The following is an 18,248-nucleotide window of genomic DNA, read 5'->3' on the forward strand; positions in this document are numbered from 1 at the left end:
AACATGGAATTGTTTCAGACAGTGTTAAGTGGCCCCATGTCTTCGGAGTCTGAATTTAATTTAAAAAAGAGTAAAACAAAGGTCATAGAATCATGGAATGGTTGAGTTAGAAGGGACCTCAAAGCTTATCCAGTTCCAACTTCTGTCATAAGCAGGGTTACCCCTGCCAGATCAGGCTGCTCAGGGCCCTGAGAACATCTCCAGGGATAGGACATCCACAGTTTCTCCTGTAGGATCCATATGCAAAATGAAATTCCAGTACCAAATCTATACGACCATGCCACATCTCATATCGGTTCTGTGTTGAAGGAAGCCACGTGTTCCCCCCTTCTTTCTCTCCCAGCGCAGATTTTGGACAAAAGCCAACAGGCACCGCCTTACCCTAGATGGAAGGCGACCTATTCAAGATAACTTGAAATGGAACAAATGCTTTCATAGGAAACACCATTTTGATGCCTCTGTCCAACAAAGCAATGGCAAAGAAACCATAGCAGTTATGTGCATAATGGGGATATACTTCTGTCTGCTGCCAAACATCTGTGCTCTTAAGTACAGCTTGCTGCCAATTTCAGCCTACTTCCTGACACTGCTCAGCACTGCCTTAGACAAAGCGCAACAGGAAAGGGGGTGGAGGAGGGCTGCTATCCTGTCCCCCATCGAAATGAAAAAAAAAAAAATCCCTGAGACATATGGTCTTGCATAAAATAACCATCAGAGAGAAGCCTGCTGCAGTGTCAGGTTAGTGGGAATATTCTAATTATACGATGTCAAAGCACTGCCTCATTTGCAGTCGCCGAGTGAACCAAATGTAGATGACAAAACTGCAGGTCAGAAGAGATGCGGATTTTAACAGCATCAGAACCTTTGCCCTCACATTACTAAAAACAACTCTAAACCTAGTACTTAACAAGTAATGTAAATAAGAATCTAGATAAACTGCTACTTTCTGTAGCAGGAAAAAAGTGTTGTGTCTTTTTTTTAATTAGTAAGTAAAATCTGTCTCAAAACAACTTATCGCTAAGGAAACACTAGATCTCAGTTGGACTTGTACGTGCTTCATTTTGAGCAAGTTTTATGCTTGTCCTTATGTAACAGAACCGATAGCCGTGCACGGAGAGCTGACAAGTTGCATCCAAATCACAAGGCACATGTGTGCTCACAAAAACTGGAGCCATGTCAGTTATGTTACCGGCTTATCAAGCTCTCTGTTCTCCAGGAGAACATTATCTGGTTTGTAATATGTCAGAGAACGTCAAATTAAGGGCTGCACAGCAGTGAAGGGTAGAGCAGAAAGCGTTCCATTCCAGGCCATTGAGTCCCTTTAACATCTACATGCAGTAATTCCCAAAACTATCTACTCAGTCTCGATCACATGGAAAACATAGCACAGCATTAGCTCTAAACCTTGCACTGAGTGCAGCTCAAATATTAGACTATCCAAGTGGATTAAAGAAGATGACTGATTTAATCACAATAATTCTTTTAATGATAACTTGTTGCGTTTCTCCTCCCCCCCACCTCCTTAAATGTTTAATAGTTCGCTTCCTGGATTCCCAGGGCATATAAACTGAGCATATTTTCTTCCTACAGGAAATGATCCAATTACATTCATTTATAATTGATAATGAACTGTTTAAGCTCATTTTGCTCTTGAATAATCTTAACAGCGTGCAGTTGGTTTGCTGGCCCTTCTCCCCTTATCTGCAGCTCAGGAACATCATTTAAAGAAAAAGTTGGGAGCCGTCTTAGTATATTCCAAGCAAGGTAGACCAGGGATGAATTTCAGCCCTAGCGAACTGAGCTGGCTCAAGGCAAAAGTGTTGGAAATAACTTAGCTCCTGATGATTACTCAATAACCAAATTGCTTGCAATTTGGCCAGAGAGGAATCTTAATCACAGGGGGTTAAGGCACCAGGCAGCAAGTCGTGCTACTAATTTCAGTGCAGGCATTTCCATAAAAAAAACACTCAGCATTAAGAGCTACTGATATGTATTACTCTGTATTCTTCCAAGAATCATTCTTTCCTGTGGTCCTTCCCCTTTCTACATCAGCTATACTGCTAGCCAGTCTTCTTCCTATTTTTGTTAATGTAATTCCAGTATAGGGATTTGTAGAGCCAGATGCAGTAGTAAAGGTATAGCTGAAGGACGGCTGTCCAGATAATTTAGTGCCTTACTCCATACCTACTCTGAAGTTCAAGACCCAAGGTTTCAATACTAACTGTAAATTTGCAACTGGATTTTTGTGGGGTTTTTTGATGAAGATAAAACTTTACGCTAAGGGTTTGGGTCTTTTTCCTGTCATGGTCTTTGCCAGTTTGGAGACAACTTAGCTTCAAAAATACGAGTAAAACATGTTCTATGTAATGCAACTTACCAGCTTATTTCTCTTGATCAGTCTTTTTCCCCTATGATTAAGGGTGCTTTTCCCACTTAAAATGCCCAGTTCAAAACTGAGCACCCACAAAATGATTGAGCAAAAAGAGACGAATGCTCATTTCTAATCCCTTGCAGGTAGAATTCTTACAAAATTCTGTAACAATGCAAGATAAAACCACTCTAGACAGGACTGTTTTTTTAAGCCAATGACTTCCTCTTTAGTTCTGCATGAGTCAAGTTCCTGTAGTTTTATCTGACACCACTTTGTGGGGGTTTCTGAAGTATGAAATGTATTTTAACTTTGAGTATTAAGTGCTGCCAACTCACATTAGTATAAAAATGTTTTGAAGTCTACTTACAACTGCCACAAACTAATAACATTCAAAAATGAAGCTCCATTAATTTAACTTCTACAGGCACAAGCCTTGTCCAGCTCTGCCTGCAGATAACCAGACAACTTTCACTCTCCAATCAGGAGGGCTTGTGTTTGCAGAAATGGAAGAGGAAGCAGGGATCCTTATCTCATTTTGCTTTTCAGAATGTGATACGGTCTGACTTGCTGAGCTGTGCAAGCCACAAGCACAGAAACATGTCACAAATGCAAATAAAATGTGAAAATGTTGCAAAAACAATTGGAAATAACATTTAATACTGTCTTCCGGTGGAGTTTTAGGAGGATGTTACAGAAACATCAGCTTTATGGGGGGGGGGGGGAGAAAAAAAAATTGACAGGATAACAATCTGCCAAAGAAGCCAGCTGCCTGACAACAGGTACAACACGCCCAATAGAACTACAGAAGGTTGATTCTACCAAAGACTACCCGTGCACTCAAACAGGCAGCAAACAACTCTAGATGGGGTAGGGCAGACAGGCAGTCCGGGTGCTAGAAAACACATGGAGCTGTCCAGCAATGGAATAGAGACGTACAGTCTCATATAAGGACTTCTGTGTTTGATTCAAATAGCATTAGCATCCTTGTTCCCAGATCCTTAATTTAATCGCTTGTTCTCACTGTTCCTACAACAGTTGTTTTAAAATTGACCAAAACAGTTAAAATGACAGTGTTCAGAACTGCAACATTTCCTGCTTCTATGATTACAGACATATTCTGCTCCCTTGACAGAGCCCAATACTGTTTTTGCATTATAGATCAGTTTATCTGATGCCTGATATGTCTCCCAAATTTCTCCAGGCTGTCAGCCCCACAGGCTTTAGTCACCTTGTGGAAACTGAACCCTCAGGGAAATTCTGAGTTTCAGTCTGAGCTATTTAGTAAGGACAGTGTATCCACAGCATTTGTCCGAGTGAAGGCTCTGGACCATACCTAGCTAGATGCACGTGAGTTAGCAGTTAGACCAGTCCTGACCCTGGTCATCCTCTCCTGAAGATGCTCCATACCCACATGTCTGATTGTTGTCAGGACAAGCACTGCTTCAGCACTCTCTCAAAGCCATGTAGGAAGGCAGTATTTTGGTTATGACAGACGGACTCAGTTCTAACAATGAAACTTGGAACCTGATGATCCTTGGGGTCCCTTTCAACCCAAGCCATTCTATGATTCTATGAAAATGGTAACTTCCCAAATGGTTCTTCGTCAAATTAAAAAAAAAACATATATATATACGATTGAAGTTAAATATATATGTATATATATATTAACTTAAATCATTTACATGAGAGGAAAAGAAAAAAAGAACATTTCATTTTTTCATATAGTACTAAATTGCCACGTGCTGATATAAATCGAGCACTCCAAAAAACCTTATAGTTCACACTGCTGTGGCTTGCTCAGGAGGCCATAATCCATGTAATTATCAGCCAAACTGAATCAGTAAACTGCCCCTGATAGAATAATAACTTGCCCTCAGCGTTTTTCTTTTAAGCTCTAGATTTCCCTTGGATTTATTTACTCTGACAATGCTGTTCACTTACTACTTGGTAAAGTTAGATATTAGCAATGTCAGAAGAGCTGGAAACTTCAAAAAACAGTCACCTCTTCACATGAGTCCGTGCAGTGTTTTTAATTGTTAGTCAGTATTATTCAAAAGAAATGCAATGCACCATGGAGGTGCTTGAATTCTTACAGACTTCACTGGGCTTTTCATCTGAAGTAGGAAAGCCTAATTTCAATACAAGCTTTCAAGATCTGGGCTTGTTTTTCTCTAAATGCTGATCACCAGCTGTCTTGAACATTAATCTATGGCCATCATTAAACGTATTTCATAGAATCATAGAATGGCTAAGGTTGGAAGGGACCTTAATGATTATCAAGTTCCAACCCCCTTGCTGTGATTTTGTATAGCTATCCAAAGAAAATAAATTGTCATAACCGCTTAGACCTTGAACAACTGCAGAAGTAGGTAGAAACAGATACTCTAAGATAAAGCTTGTCACTTTTTCTTCCATCAACAAATGAAGATTAACTGCTCAGGATTCCTTCAACCTACTGCAGGTATAACAATAGAGCAGCCAAAAAAAAAATCACAGCTGGAAGTTTGGTAGAGACAAATACAGTAGAAGAGAGGAGCAGCTTCTCCTACCATTCCTACTGAACAATTTTTTGTTGTAGTTTTGCTGGAGGGTTTCAATTGCTGGGTCACTGCTATTTTTGTAAACAGTATATTTTTTAAAAAAAGAAATATTCAACAATTTTAATGGAAGGTTTAACAATTGAACCTTTAACACTGCACTTCATGCTATGCTTCTGCGTGTTTGTGACTTGGGTATTTCCTTCTCTTTTGAAATTACACTTCCCTTTTATGACAGAGTGTCTCTTTGAGTCTGTACTCTCTAGCACACTTGCAAACTGAAATGGATTTATAATTGTGAATAAAAGGAAAGCTGTTACCATTTCATATTCAGTTAGATCTTGCTTACCAATTATACAATGCAATGAGAGCAAATTGTCACAATCATTCAAAACCCTTTCAATGCTAATTGATTTATAACTACAGCACACCAATCATATTAAAACACGTGCATTTGAAAAAATAAAAAACAGGAAAAATATAAACTATCCATAGATACATCCATCCACACCATATAGTTAAAAACAAGGACAATGATAGCATGTTCTCCATCTCCTTCCAAGAAATACATTTAAAGTGCTTTAGCAGAGAAAAGAGAAGGATAGTCTTAGATGCCATGACAGCGAAATGAAACTACAGTGAAATTCAGTGCTTTTCAGGAAGCTGAAGGCAATAATAGTCCAAAATCTGAAAGTTCTCAGGAGCTATAAAATCATTAGCCTGGTTTTGTTTAATCACTTAACGCAACAAACGAGACCAAAGAGGAGAAGACTGAGGTGCACTGATATGTTTCCTGGCAGAAAAGATTTCTCATGCTCTTTTGTTGTCAATGAAAACATTTTCTTTAGGCCCAGATAGCCACAACATACAGTCTTTTTATGGACAGAAATATGCTGTGATGCAAATGCTGAACCATCTATTCCAGCTACAGTCTGCTAAACAAAAACCTCAACAATTCATGAGTTCAGGCTCAGCTTAAAGGAGCAGACAATGTTGAAGCTGTAGGAGAATTTACTCAAAGCATTCTTTTTCTGTACAGTTCCTGTCAGTCTTAAACTGTTCCCTTAATGAAGACGTGCTGTTGTTAGGTGCATCTCTTCTTGCTCTACAGACACAATATGCACACATCTGCTATTTCTGTACTTGGTCTTTTCACAAGTGCCAAATGAAGCTGGACTGAGGCTTGTGCAAGCACCATCTGCCAAACTGGCTCTGTCCACACACACACACACACACAGACACACACACAAAGAAAAGCGAAGGTGGTTAAAATTATTCCTGGAAGGAATAAGGGAGAGACTGACATGGCTACAAGCAAGAGATTGCCCAAAAACACCTTGGCCAAAAATGGAGGCTAAGGGGACAGCCTACAAGCTATGTTAACTTTCTGCATATTTTAATTACAGAATTCTCAAGCTGAGCTCTTCAGAATCCTCAAGGGATCATACTCCTGCTGTTTCCTCAAAGAGCCTAAGAGTGGAGAAATCCAGCTCCTGGAAAGGGTCCGATCTGCAGGTCAGTGACTTTTGTTTGAGAGGATACTCCAAACACAAACATTTCTTCCTTTACCTAGCCCTACCTTGACATATACATTTTGAAATGTACTATCCTTGGAAATTCAATAGCCTAACCAACTGGGACTAAATACTTAGCTTTTGTAAGTCTTTCTCTGGTGGCTTCAGTGTTGCATTCCTTTGTGCCAGCAGAACAACTGATTTGTGTAAGTATTTTAAATGGCAAAAACTGAGATTAAAAAAGGAGTACCACATGGAGTGTATATCATTTCAGGAAAATAAATGTCACTCTATGAAAAGGTTGATTATCCCTCTTTAGAATATGCATGGAAGCTACTCAAATTACATTTATTTTAAGCAATGATAAGAAAAAAAGTTGCCTCATTATGCTGTTAACTTCCACAAAAAAAAAAAAACCACGCTATTGAAGGGAAGTGATAAATTGATGACTGTGTAATATCCTGTATGTGAGTGGTATCCTTCATTTAAAAAGAAAATAAAAAAGGAAATGAATTATAATGAGATCACTTTCAGAAAAAGGATGTCATTCTTGGTTTTAAGTTGACGGTAGGCTTTGTTCCTTTTTGCTGCTTACACGCAGCAGCAGCAGTCTAAACCTTGCACAAAGCACACGGCTTTTGGTTGAACATAAAGTAAATAAACCAGGTCCTTACAATCAAACACATCTGCTTTAAAGACAGCTACAATACTGTCCAGCCACTGACCACAAACCAAACGTTTCTCTTGCTTTGATCTCTTCTTGCAAATCAGAGTAATAAGTAAAAGAGTCCCCTCTTACTGATGAGAGTTTATCACATTTGGGAAAAAAAAAAACCCTGAAAGTCTCATTCTTTAGTAGAAAAACAGGTGGCAAAGGTCAATAATGTATTTAGAATGCTTCTCTTAATACAAAGACTTGTGCAATATGTATTTTTCACTCATTCCTAATGATTACAACTAGTTACTCTCAACTCTCCTGCAGTAATGGTCTCAATTTGTTTTAGATGTAGCCTGTAACAGCCATACTTCAATGTATTCTCCGGAAACTCACTGTACTTAACAGAGCTTGGACTCATCAAACTCCATACAAGATCTGAGCATGAGTACTTGCAGAAGTGGTAGGCAATGTTAGTTTACAGAACTGCATCTCTAAGTTAAGGAGGGAGAGAGCATAATACATTGGAATTACAGATTTAGGAATCAATTCTGCCTGGAAAAGTAAGTGGGAGTGGAGAGTATGCAGGAAAATATTAAACTTCTTGCCTGGTACTCACAGAATTGATTATCCCTTTAAGTGCTTGGAATCCACCAGTGACAGGGAAGACTTGCTCTTTTGTGTCAGCAATTCTTTCAAGCTTTGGAGAGAACACACAAGCATGCATGTGAATCACTTGGCAAATTAAACACTTCATATGACTTTCCAGCCTTAAAATACAAAAGGGTGACGAAAAAAAAAAACCCCAAAAAACCCCAAAACACCACTTTTCATCAACTCTGCAAAAAGAAGGAAAGTTTTGAGTTCCTCTCAGCCGTAGAAGCTACCTCTGACTTTTCTAAATGGGAGGACTTGCCAGAACCTACTGCAGCAAACTAAATTCTACAGTAGCTATCCATCACATCAAACAAGCACAATAAAGAAGCCTTTTTAGAGCTCATGTTTTGGTGGTAATTCTGAATTTCTTTCCAGAGTTACCTTCTCTGTTTGCCCTGCCTTACACTAAATAGGCCTTCTATGTGCCTTTACAGTAGTAAAATGTCTCTTGCACACTTTTCTTTCACCTTACAAGAGTAGCTACAGTGATGATTATGACAGTTTTGCCAGAGAACAGAAGCTCTGGAATGAAGACAGGGTTCATGGATCCTCAGTTTCTTTTTTTTTTTCTTTTTTTCCATTTCCTTAAGCTGTTCTACACTCTGCTCAGGTTGTCTGTAGCTACACAGTTGATGTAGCTACATCATATATATACTGTAGCCTAATTTGGTTACTATCTTAATGGGAAGGGTTTTACCTTTGCTACAGGCAGCTACAGATTAGCAAGGATATTGACAGCAGGTCTTTCCTATAGTAAAAGTGACACCCACACATTCTACCCATGCCTGCAAACACATACAAGTGCCTTTCTTCCTGAGCCAGTAAAGATACAGCACAGGCTAACGTATATTATTTAACATGAACCAATAAAACCCTGTAACATGGTACAATCTAGTAATCTGAAATAGTAATATTCTTACCTGTTCTTGTACAAAATCAAGGACTCCAACACAGTAAACTCTAGCCCCCAGCTGTCTGGACGTCTTTGCCTGCCCCAGGATAGGAGAGAGGAATAAGTATTTTTTCACTCAGCGGGCATTACAAACTCTTAGAATATGTGTTTTCAACTAGTGCTCACCTCTTTCTCTGCATACAAGGGAATCTGACCGTCTAGCTTGCCATCGGTGAGCGCAATGATGATACTAGAAAACCTTGATGCTCCTTGCTTCTCAATCTGCATGTTGGCCTGAAAATGAAAACAATTTATCGTGCTTAAAATTATAGCCGAACTTTTAACTAAGAAACTTCTTGTAAGTGAACAAAGTGCCTAAAACAACTCTATCTCATCTTCAAACCATTCTCTTCAGACAATCCTCTGCCTGCCTTCTACAAATTACTAACAAGGAAATAATTTATGTTCCAGTTAGCAGTGAATTAATCTCTGAACTGCTGGGGTCATTAATTGATCTGTTCTTGGGAAAACTTCATAGCTTCAGGATGGATACTTTCAGCTCTGAAGCTCACAGCTCTTTAAATCCACCGTGAGATTTCCTTTGCTATCCATGGATTTTAAATGTCAGTTGGTAGGTTCCAGGATATGAGAAGAATGGCTTAACATTACAGTTTTTTTAAATACCAACAGTCTTCCGTTTGTCAAGCTTTTCAGCCCACAGATTGTAATTACAATCTTTGCTCTATAGGTATTAAAGGAAGAAAATGAGTTTCTACCCATAGGGAACAGAGGATATTTTGATTGCAAGAAGTCAAGCAAATCCCACCTGTTTTAACCCTTCATGTATGTACGTGTCACCTGCTGGCGTCACCTCTGCCAAATCCTTAAGACCTTGCTTGATTTTCTCTCTGAAAACAAAAAAGATAAAAGACTGTTAGCATCGAGTTACAGTGGGGAAAGTTGTTAGTTTATCAATGGAAAAATAGTATTTAGGCCGAGGAACTTAAAAGTAAATAAGGTCTGAAATCAAAATCTGTGAAATACGGCGTGTAGCTGAGATGTCACATGGAGGCAGATTGTACATTCACCACAGAAGTGTCTATGGTAACAGTTATTTTAGATCTCAATAATATAGGATGTCTTGGTGAGTCAAAGGCCCGTACTCAAGTAAAATCCCTCAGATGGAGGAGATGCAAAGAAGTGGCCAGACATCAGCATTAAAACAGCTCAGTGGAAATTCTGTTATATTCAGTTCACTTTGCTCAATTAAATTGACTTCATTTCCAGTCAATTTGCAGTTAGAAAAGGAAATCCCCTAAAATAGCAGTTCTGTTTCTAGCCAAATCATCCAGATCAATATACGAGTATTTAATAGCATAGGAAAAAATTGCAATAATTAAAAAATAAGAATCAATAGGTAAATGCAGCACTTGCAAGACACCTTTTATCCAAGGCTCTCATGGCTCTTCTGCGTGAGCTTTGACTAGACACCACACTTGCAAAGGCTGCATTTAAAAGAATATACTTGTCCCATTATTTCTCATTGGCCTCTGAATAAATCCGTCGCTGACTGCGAGAGGCTGGGTTAACCGAACAAGCCAAAACTAAGCAAAGACATGAAATCTGGGACAGAATAAGTAGAATAAATATAAGTAAAAATGAGTAAATGAGCAAGAGTGACGAGATGGAGGGAAAATGCATTGGTTTTCCTAAGGCACAAAAAGAAAAAAAAAGAGAAGGAATGCATATGCTGCTTTGCCTGAATGCCACCCACAAGTCATTTGTTCCACGGATGGGGTTCCTCTATGTTTAGAAGCATTGTCCCTAAGTACAGTCCATCACTGTAGTAAACTCCAAATCACAGGATCAACTGATACAATTTAAAACTTAAAAAAAAAGAAGTTGCGTTGAATATATGGAAAACAAGTTATGTAAGATAATACAGTCTGTTTGATCCAAATATTTTATATTCAGCATCTATAGAAACAACTTGAAACTGATTATGTACGAACGCAGATTATAAACCACATACTCAGTGCTTGCCAGGATGAGTGGCAGCATATCACAGGCGTTAGTGCTCTGCTGCCAAGAAACAAGGAGCAACCGAAGTCCCAGTTTTCTGAAACAGATTTCATTCTGCAAAAATAACTTTTGTACAATCAGTTCGGCTTTATTTATCTGAAATGTCTTGTGACCCAGGCACACAGAAATCTCTGGTGTTTCCAGGCCTCTTCCTACAAGAGCTTCCAGGAAAATCTTTGGCAGCAGCAGCTTTTTTAGCTGCAATTCCATCAGTCACCACCCCTTTCTCTTAGGGCACGTGTTGCGGATCAGCCCAGCCAGATGCTCTGAGCTTGTCAGGTAGGAGCCAGTCCTGGTGCAACGTCATGAGGCCAACACAGAACCCAGGGCCTGAGCAGACGAGCCCCAAAGACAGCACGAGGGGTTGGCTGAGGCACTTTACAACTTGCACCCAGAAGGTTCGAAGGGTGGGCATGGGAGCTTGTGTCTGCCTGAATCTCTCTAAACCGTCCTCTCCCTGGTTTCTGTGATGATCTTTTGTAGCCACAAAACACTGCAGAGAAGATCTGGTTTTACATGAAACTCGTCTGAACTGAAATAACAGAGCCATGACCTCAGTCTGGGTGTCTGGACAACCACTACAGCACAATTCAATAATGGTAATACAGGCTGGATTGCCTTTGGCTTCATGTTTTAAGTCAGACATGGGAGGGAGATGGAAAACATAACAATATCGGCAACTTAGAGCCTCTCTGTGGCTGGGCTGAACGATCAGATTTACTAGCTCTTCCTCGTTCATTGTACGCGCTACATCACACCTCTGTCTTTGAGAAAAGGCACATTCATTTTGTAACAGCTAACCCATCTCTTATAAACTTTGCAACTACTTCCAATAAACCTTCCAGTAGCAGGCAGGCAAATGCATCTGCAGCTGTGAGCCCTTTGCCAATTTGATCTGGGGTTTCTTTTTGGCTCCTTTATGAAGTTCTGCCAAAAGGGGCTGCAGGCACAACCCCACTGTGGCCAAAAAAAGGAGAGGCGCTAGCGGTGGTCTCTGCAGTGCCCTCGGAGGAACCCTGTCATGCTCTATCCCAGAGAGCAGGACCTCATGCCAGCATTACTCACTCCAGCTGGAGAGAGCTTGCTGGCTGTGTGGAGGCTGTGCCAATTCCTTCAGGAGGCGTGCAGGCCTGTCTGCAAACACTGCTCCCTGCCTGGGCCAAAGGCTGCGGCTAGGTTGTCTCAGTGCCCCAAGTCGGGGGCACTATCTATTGTTTTACTAAAGTATAATTGGCACAGTGCTAATGAGAGCATTGTCAGCAGCACAGTGGTCTGACTGCTGATGTTGATGTGCAGCATTTGGGACATACACAAAGAGATAGGACTTACCCTTGCTAGAAAGCAAAACATCCTTGAAGACTGAAGCTTAAAAGCTATCCAGATCCCTGCTCTTTTTTAGGCACCAGTTTGGGAAACAAAGGAACGGTGCTCTTTAAGAACAGGAAGGATGGCTGCACCCCCAGCAAACACATCTGACCCACCAGAGAGTTAATTCTGCACATCAGCTTGGTGCATGATTTGGAGGAGCTTCTGGCTTTCTGCACCTTTCAAATATTACAGACGGCCATGTACAATAATACTTGTTCTGCTTAAAATGTTAGGCCTACTGCATGGGCTGTGGGCAGAAGAAAGACGAGCGCCATCAGAAACCTGAAATTCTGCTAGCCAGCATATAGCTGGCCCAAGGAGAACGCAGGAGACGTTCCTAAGTGTAACTGCTTTTCCAAGCAACCTGCTTTTTAAAAATAGCAGCACAGCTGAGACCCACATGTGAACACACAACTTTTTGTTGACTATTTGCTTATAGTATCCAGTCAAACTTCACAGGGGAAATGTGCATCTCTACAACGGCATCTAAGCACCGTGAGAAGTCTTTTCCATTTCAGTGTTTTTTCTATGTATTTATCAGAGCGTTGTGTATACTGTGGTTAACAATGACTTCTCTTTGCAGAGTTATCCACACACAGCACTGTTCACAGTCACAAAATGTTTGGTAATCTGGGGCCTTAACCACTATAGTGTGGCTTTCTTTATATCCACAGCTTTATAATGCAGTAAAAAACAGCAGTAACTATGTGCAAACAATTAGAATCCTATGGCTTTTAAAACAAAAAAGACCTCCCAGCTTTGAACTGACTGCTGGGAATAAATTGTGGTTTCCTGGCATTTCTGAATTAGCAAGTGAGGGAGGGGAAAAATATCCCAGCAAGGCCAAAATGCACATAAACTAACACGGCTGCAATGAGTTAGAGAGGACAGTCGAAGGGTGAACTATTGCATGGGGCTGGGGTAAGTAGAATGTAAGGCAAGATAAGAAAAGGAACTCGGCGAAACTCCATTATTAGCAGGGACCAGTACAAGGAACCGGCCGAAGCCGGGGTGACTCTGCAAAGCAGCAGTGGGGTGAAAAGGGCAGAGTGATGAAGATGTTGAGCCTTCATCCAGCGACCACCAGGAGGGGGGAGGAAGACCTCGAGCCTTCATCCAATGACCACCAGGAGGAACTACAGCGCATGCACCAGGGGGAGGGACTGTATGCAAAGGAATTCCTGGGAAATTATGAATATGTAGATAGGTCCCAGGAAACCTGCTGAATATCTAGATGGGTCCCAGGAAACCTGCTGAATATGTATAAGCTTGGCTTTTAAATATCTAACATTTCTGCCCATGGGTATGCAAGTTTGGTAGGGCGGTGACCCCCTCGCATCCAGTGTGGGTGCAGCACCGTAATAAACGTACCTGCTTTATAACCTAATCTCAGGTTATGGAGTTTGATTCCGCAAATCAATTTGGCACCCCAGATGGGACCTTCTCTGCTCGGCTGCAGGACCGGCTGAGTGAGGGGACGCCTTTGGCGCGCCCCAAGGATTCTCGGAAGGACTCCCTTCCTCACCCGATCACTGCGGGAGCAGACAAAGGTCCATCAGTTGGCAGACCAGGTATGTCTGTGGGAAAAAGGGGAACCTGTAAGTCATAGAGAGACATCTTACGCAGGGTATGAAGGAGCGAATGCTCCTCACGGGTTGGTTAGGTTGCCGGCTGGGGTGGGACAGGCTCCTGCGGAGCTCCCACGAAGGGGCAGTACCTGCAAGTTGTAGGTAGGGAAGTAGCAACTGTTGGCTCCCCCTTGGATAGTGGTAATCACGACTGGTGTAAAAGGTGTTGATTGAGCCTCTTTGTCTAAAAGGAAGAGTGATTTGAGCAATTGCATTTGTTTGATAAGTGAGAGTCTCCCTGGGGAGGTAAAGAGCTAACTAAAAAGGTGTTGATGACTCGCGAGGTATGGCGCTCGGTACCGTATATTTAAATTGTTACCATCAAAATATCCCAATCGTAATGGTCAAATGATAACGTGGATTCATAAGTTGCATTACCATTTGTTACAAGTGTCCAGTACTGTATATTTGAACTATTATTGATACATTCAGGATATTGTTCCAAACGTTTGGACTAAGATCTTATTCGACCCGGCAGAGAGTGTGTGCGTGTGTGAATTGTTAAGTGTTTTTGGTATACATAAGTGCTCTCGTTGCTGGGGGACGTTGGTTATAGCTCTTTCCTAGGGAATTCGGTGTTCCCGTGCCCTAGGAGAGTAGGCAGACTCCATTACCCAGCAATAGAGACTTTAAAATTATTAATCCAAGGTGTGAGTGGCATGAGTCTGAGCGAGACGTACCTATGTAACAAGGCCTGTGTGTGTGGAGTTTCCCCCTCCTCCCCCTTCCCGCGGCTCTGTCCTCCCACAAGGGAGATGGCTGGGATCGGGTGGGGCAAAAGTTGTTATCTTTGTTGTCTGCTTTACCCTTTGTGTAGTGTGTGAAGAACTACACAGGGGAAAATGGAGCATTAATTGTGATTGGCGGTCAGAATTTTGTGGACTAGTGTGGAGGAATTTTCAGGTGCTGGGGTCTCTTGTGGAGATCCTAGAGCAATTAAGAAATTGTGATCCAGTCTAAGTAGGGTAAGAGCTACACAGATCGGGGTAAGATGGGAGGGTCACAGGGAAAGGAAATACCTAGGAGAACACCCCTCGGATGTATTTTGGCACATTGGCGAGACATCGCGGGAGAACATGGGGGTACTTTAAAACTCTGATAAAATATTGTAACTAGTGGTGGTTATTATGTAAATTAGATGATGGGGAAAAATGGCCCCAGAATGGAACTTTTAGAAACCTGGAAAAGGATAAACTGTACTGGTTACTGTCACTGTCATTGTGATTGTTAAATGTTTATGTTGTAAAAAGCGTTACCTAAGAAGCTGTTATGGGACAAGGGGTCTAAAGAGATACCCAAAAGAGCCCCTGGCTATATTTTGGCTCACTGGAGAGACATTGCTGGTGAGCCAGGGGAATATTGAGTAAGAAATCAGGAACATAAATGACGTATCAGGACCAGTTTTTATAACTGAGTCTCCTAATCATGAGACCAAGTGCTGGGTGTTTGTGGAAACTGAAGAACTGAATTGTTTAACTTGTGGGTTTTGAAGGGAGTGGGACAAACTGTTTTAATGGTATATGGAGGTGTAATTGTTGATGATATGTGATATGTGGAAGTACAATTGTTGATGGTATGTGGAAGTGTAGTTGAGGGTATGAAAACGGCAAAAGGGTTAAGGAAAACAATGAGTTTGAGATATTAGGGCTTGTGATCTGTGCTGGCCAAAGCAGATGGGTGCCGGCACGAGAACAACCCCTCACACTGCACCCCCCGCACGGCTCGTAAACAGAACTCTTGGAGTGAGAGAGCTGGGAGCCAGAGATTGTTGTTGTGAGCAGCATGTTACTTGTGAACGGGGCAGGGATGGGACAGGACACTGGAAGTGAGAATAGCCTTCATCTGCAGAGATCTAGGAAACACGATATCCCAGTGTTAGCACTGGAAGCCTCTGGAAGGGAGGAGGTGAAACTGAAATATAATGTTAGTAGTCTTTGTAATGATGAAAGTTTGGAAAGTGAAAAAGGTTTGGGAAAGACACAGGCTGACACAGGAAGGCAGAGATGAGCAAGGTGTAACAGGGATGTCAGGACTGAGAAGAGAGGTGAGGGATTTGGAAAATTGCAGAGATAGCAGGGGAATGGGACATTGGTGAAGAAGCTGTACCAAGCTGAGTGGGGGAGGGAACCGCCTCTGATCACAAAAGCTGAATGATGGAACCTGGGAATTTAACCTTAGCAGACCCACTGTTAGGGTTAAATTGGTTAAATTGCAGGTAGGGGAGCAGGGTAAAGAGGTTTAATTATTACCCGCAGATGATTTTTCTAACAGTAGTAGGAAGACACTACTGGCCAACAAGACAAAGCTTACTTCTGGGAACCAATTAAATACAGGCTGGGAGAATAAATAGGAATACATAAATTATATACACCCAGTGGTGGCAAATCCATAACTAAGTTAAGGAATGAGTAGGTGGGGTTTACCTTCTGGATTTAAAGGATGCCTTTTCTGCCTGGTTTGGCCAAAGGATTTGCCTTTGAATAGGAAAACTCCAATATGGAGAGAAAAAGATTCAGTTAACCTGGACAGTGTTACCCAAGGTAGTGAGAACAGCCCAGTGATTTTTTGAGAACCAGTCAGCTCGTGAGCCCAAGACTTGGGTTCCTCCATCCCAAGGTGGAACTTTACTGCAGAACATGGATGCCACAGTAACAAAAGAGGACTGTGTACAATGGACTGTGAGTTTGCTGCATTTCTTGGTTTAACTACCTCCGAGCCAGCAGCGTGCGACTGCTTGGAGACTGCCTATGCCGGTCAGCCAGACCTACAGGAGGAACCACTGGACGATGCTGAGGATTCCTGGATTCATCGATGGAAGCAGTTTTGTGAACCAAGGAAACTGTAAGGCAGGATATGCTACTACTGACAAGGTAATAGAAGCAAAACCATTACCTGTGGGGACTTGCACTCAGAAGGCCAAAATAACTGCCTTGACAAGAGCCTTAAATATATGGACAGATGCTAAATATGGGTTTGGGGTGGTACATGCTTATAGTGCCACCTGGAAAGAGCAAGGATTGCTCACACACAAGGACAACAAATTCAGCATGGTGTAAATCTACGAAAAAGCGTGGCTATTATATATTGCAAAGGACACCAGAAAGGTAACACTGTACAGAAAACTGGAAATAAGATGACTGATCAGGTGGCAGAGCAGGCAGCTGAAGGAAAAGAAATTGTTGAACTGGCTTTAATTCCAGACTGTAAACTTCAAATTTCTGAACCCGAGTCAGAACGGGTAAAATATTTTAGGAATCTAATTAATGGTTTAGAAGGGAAGAGAGCAAGCTGACAGATAGGTGCATAACCAGATGGACACATTGTTGTGCCTGTTAGTATTTTACGGCAATTGGTCCTAAGGAAACATAATAAAACATACTGGGGGAACAGACACTACGAAGTATTTGCACTATCTGAGTACCAGGAACAGGGAACAAAAGGAACCTATTGGGAAAGGGAACGTTCCAGGGCAACAATGGCAAACTGATTTTTCAGAATTGCCAAGAAAAGGGGGGTCCTGTTATATGCTAGTTCTAACCAATATCTTTTCAGGATGGCCGGAGGCATTCCCTTGCAGAATTAGTAAGGCTAGGGAGGTGACAAGAATTTTGTTGCTAAGGTGGTGCAGCAAATAAACAGGTTATTGGGAATTGATTGGCAGCTGCACACACCATAAGGCCACTAGAGAAGACGAATCATTTGATCAAATTAGAGATTCTTAAATTGGAGCAGGGAGCTGGCCTGTAAGAGGACGGCTCAGCCTCAGTGCATCATCAAAGAGAAAGGATCTCTTAAGCTGAAACCTAAGAAGCAAAATATATAACTTGTATTTTGTAAATACTACGTGTGTAGGATTTGCTTTAGCCTGGCTCGATAATTCATATCACTCAGAACACGGCACAGAGGTTAAACCTCTCTAACTGCCGGATAAGTACAGCTCTATTCAGGAATGGAGGACTGGAATTCCCCAGGTATGGGATTCCAAGTACTAATTGGACAGTATGTCACAGTAGGTGCGCTCATGTAAATTCTACAAAAGAATTAGGGGAATAAATCAGAGCTGTCGTGTCTATATTGGCCAGTCTCAGAGGGTGGAAATGGATTCAGAGACATACACGATCGATACATCAAGTATCTCTTGATGATACCTCAGTTGGGTTTACAGAGCTGTGGGGCAAATTAACCAGTTGGTTACCAAATTTTGCATGGCTAAAGCAACACTTTGTGGCTTGTATTATTGTAATCATCCTGCTAATTTTTATGTGCATAGCAGTGAGGTGTGTATTATGGCTATGTAAAACCTCTGGGAATAACTATGAAGAATGGAAAGGCAGAAAGTGGAGAGTGGAAGTTATTTCAAATCTTCGCTTTCCCGGAATGGAGTAATCTAGCAAAAGAATTTGCTAGGTTCAAGAAAAGGGGGGATTGAGTTAGAGAGGACAGTCGAAGGGTTAACTATTGCATGGGGCTGGGGTAAGTAGAATGTAAGGTAAGATAAGGAAAGGAACTCGGCGAAACTCCATTATTAGCAGGGACCAGTACAA

At 41.6% G+C, this 18,248-nt stretch overlaps 1 protein-coding gene across 2 annotated transcripts in view; it reads right to left on the reverse strand.

The window, feature by feature from the left end:
- The window catches only part of ANTXR2 (anthrax toxin receptor 2), a 107,307-nt gene that overhangs the window by 83,697 nt on the left and 5,362 nt on the right, over positions 1 to 18,248 (reverse strand). For both annotated transcript variants that reach the window (XM_021394834.1, XM_021394833.1), the window contains 4 exons: positions 9,453 to 9,534; positions 8,813 to 8,920; positions 8,655 to 8,723; positions 7,697 to 7,777 (listed from right to left, as the gene is read on the reverse strand). In XM_021394834.1, coding sequence (XP_021250509.1) covers positions 7,697 to 7,777; positions 8,655 to 8,723; positions 8,813 to 8,920; positions 9,453 to 9,534 — 340 coding nt within the window. The remainder of the gene's footprint in view (positions 1 to 7,696; positions 7,778 to 8,654; positions 8,724 to 8,812; positions 8,921 to 9,452; positions 9,535 to 18,248) is intronic.

This window comes from Numida meleagris, chromosome 4, assembly GCF_002078875.1.
Source record: "Numida meleagris isolate 19003 breed g44 Domestic line chromosome 4, NumMel1.0, whole genome shotgun sequence".
In the NCBI taxonomy this organism is placed as follows: Eukaryota; Metazoa; Chordata; class Aves; order Galliformes; family Numididae; genus Numida; species Numida meleagris.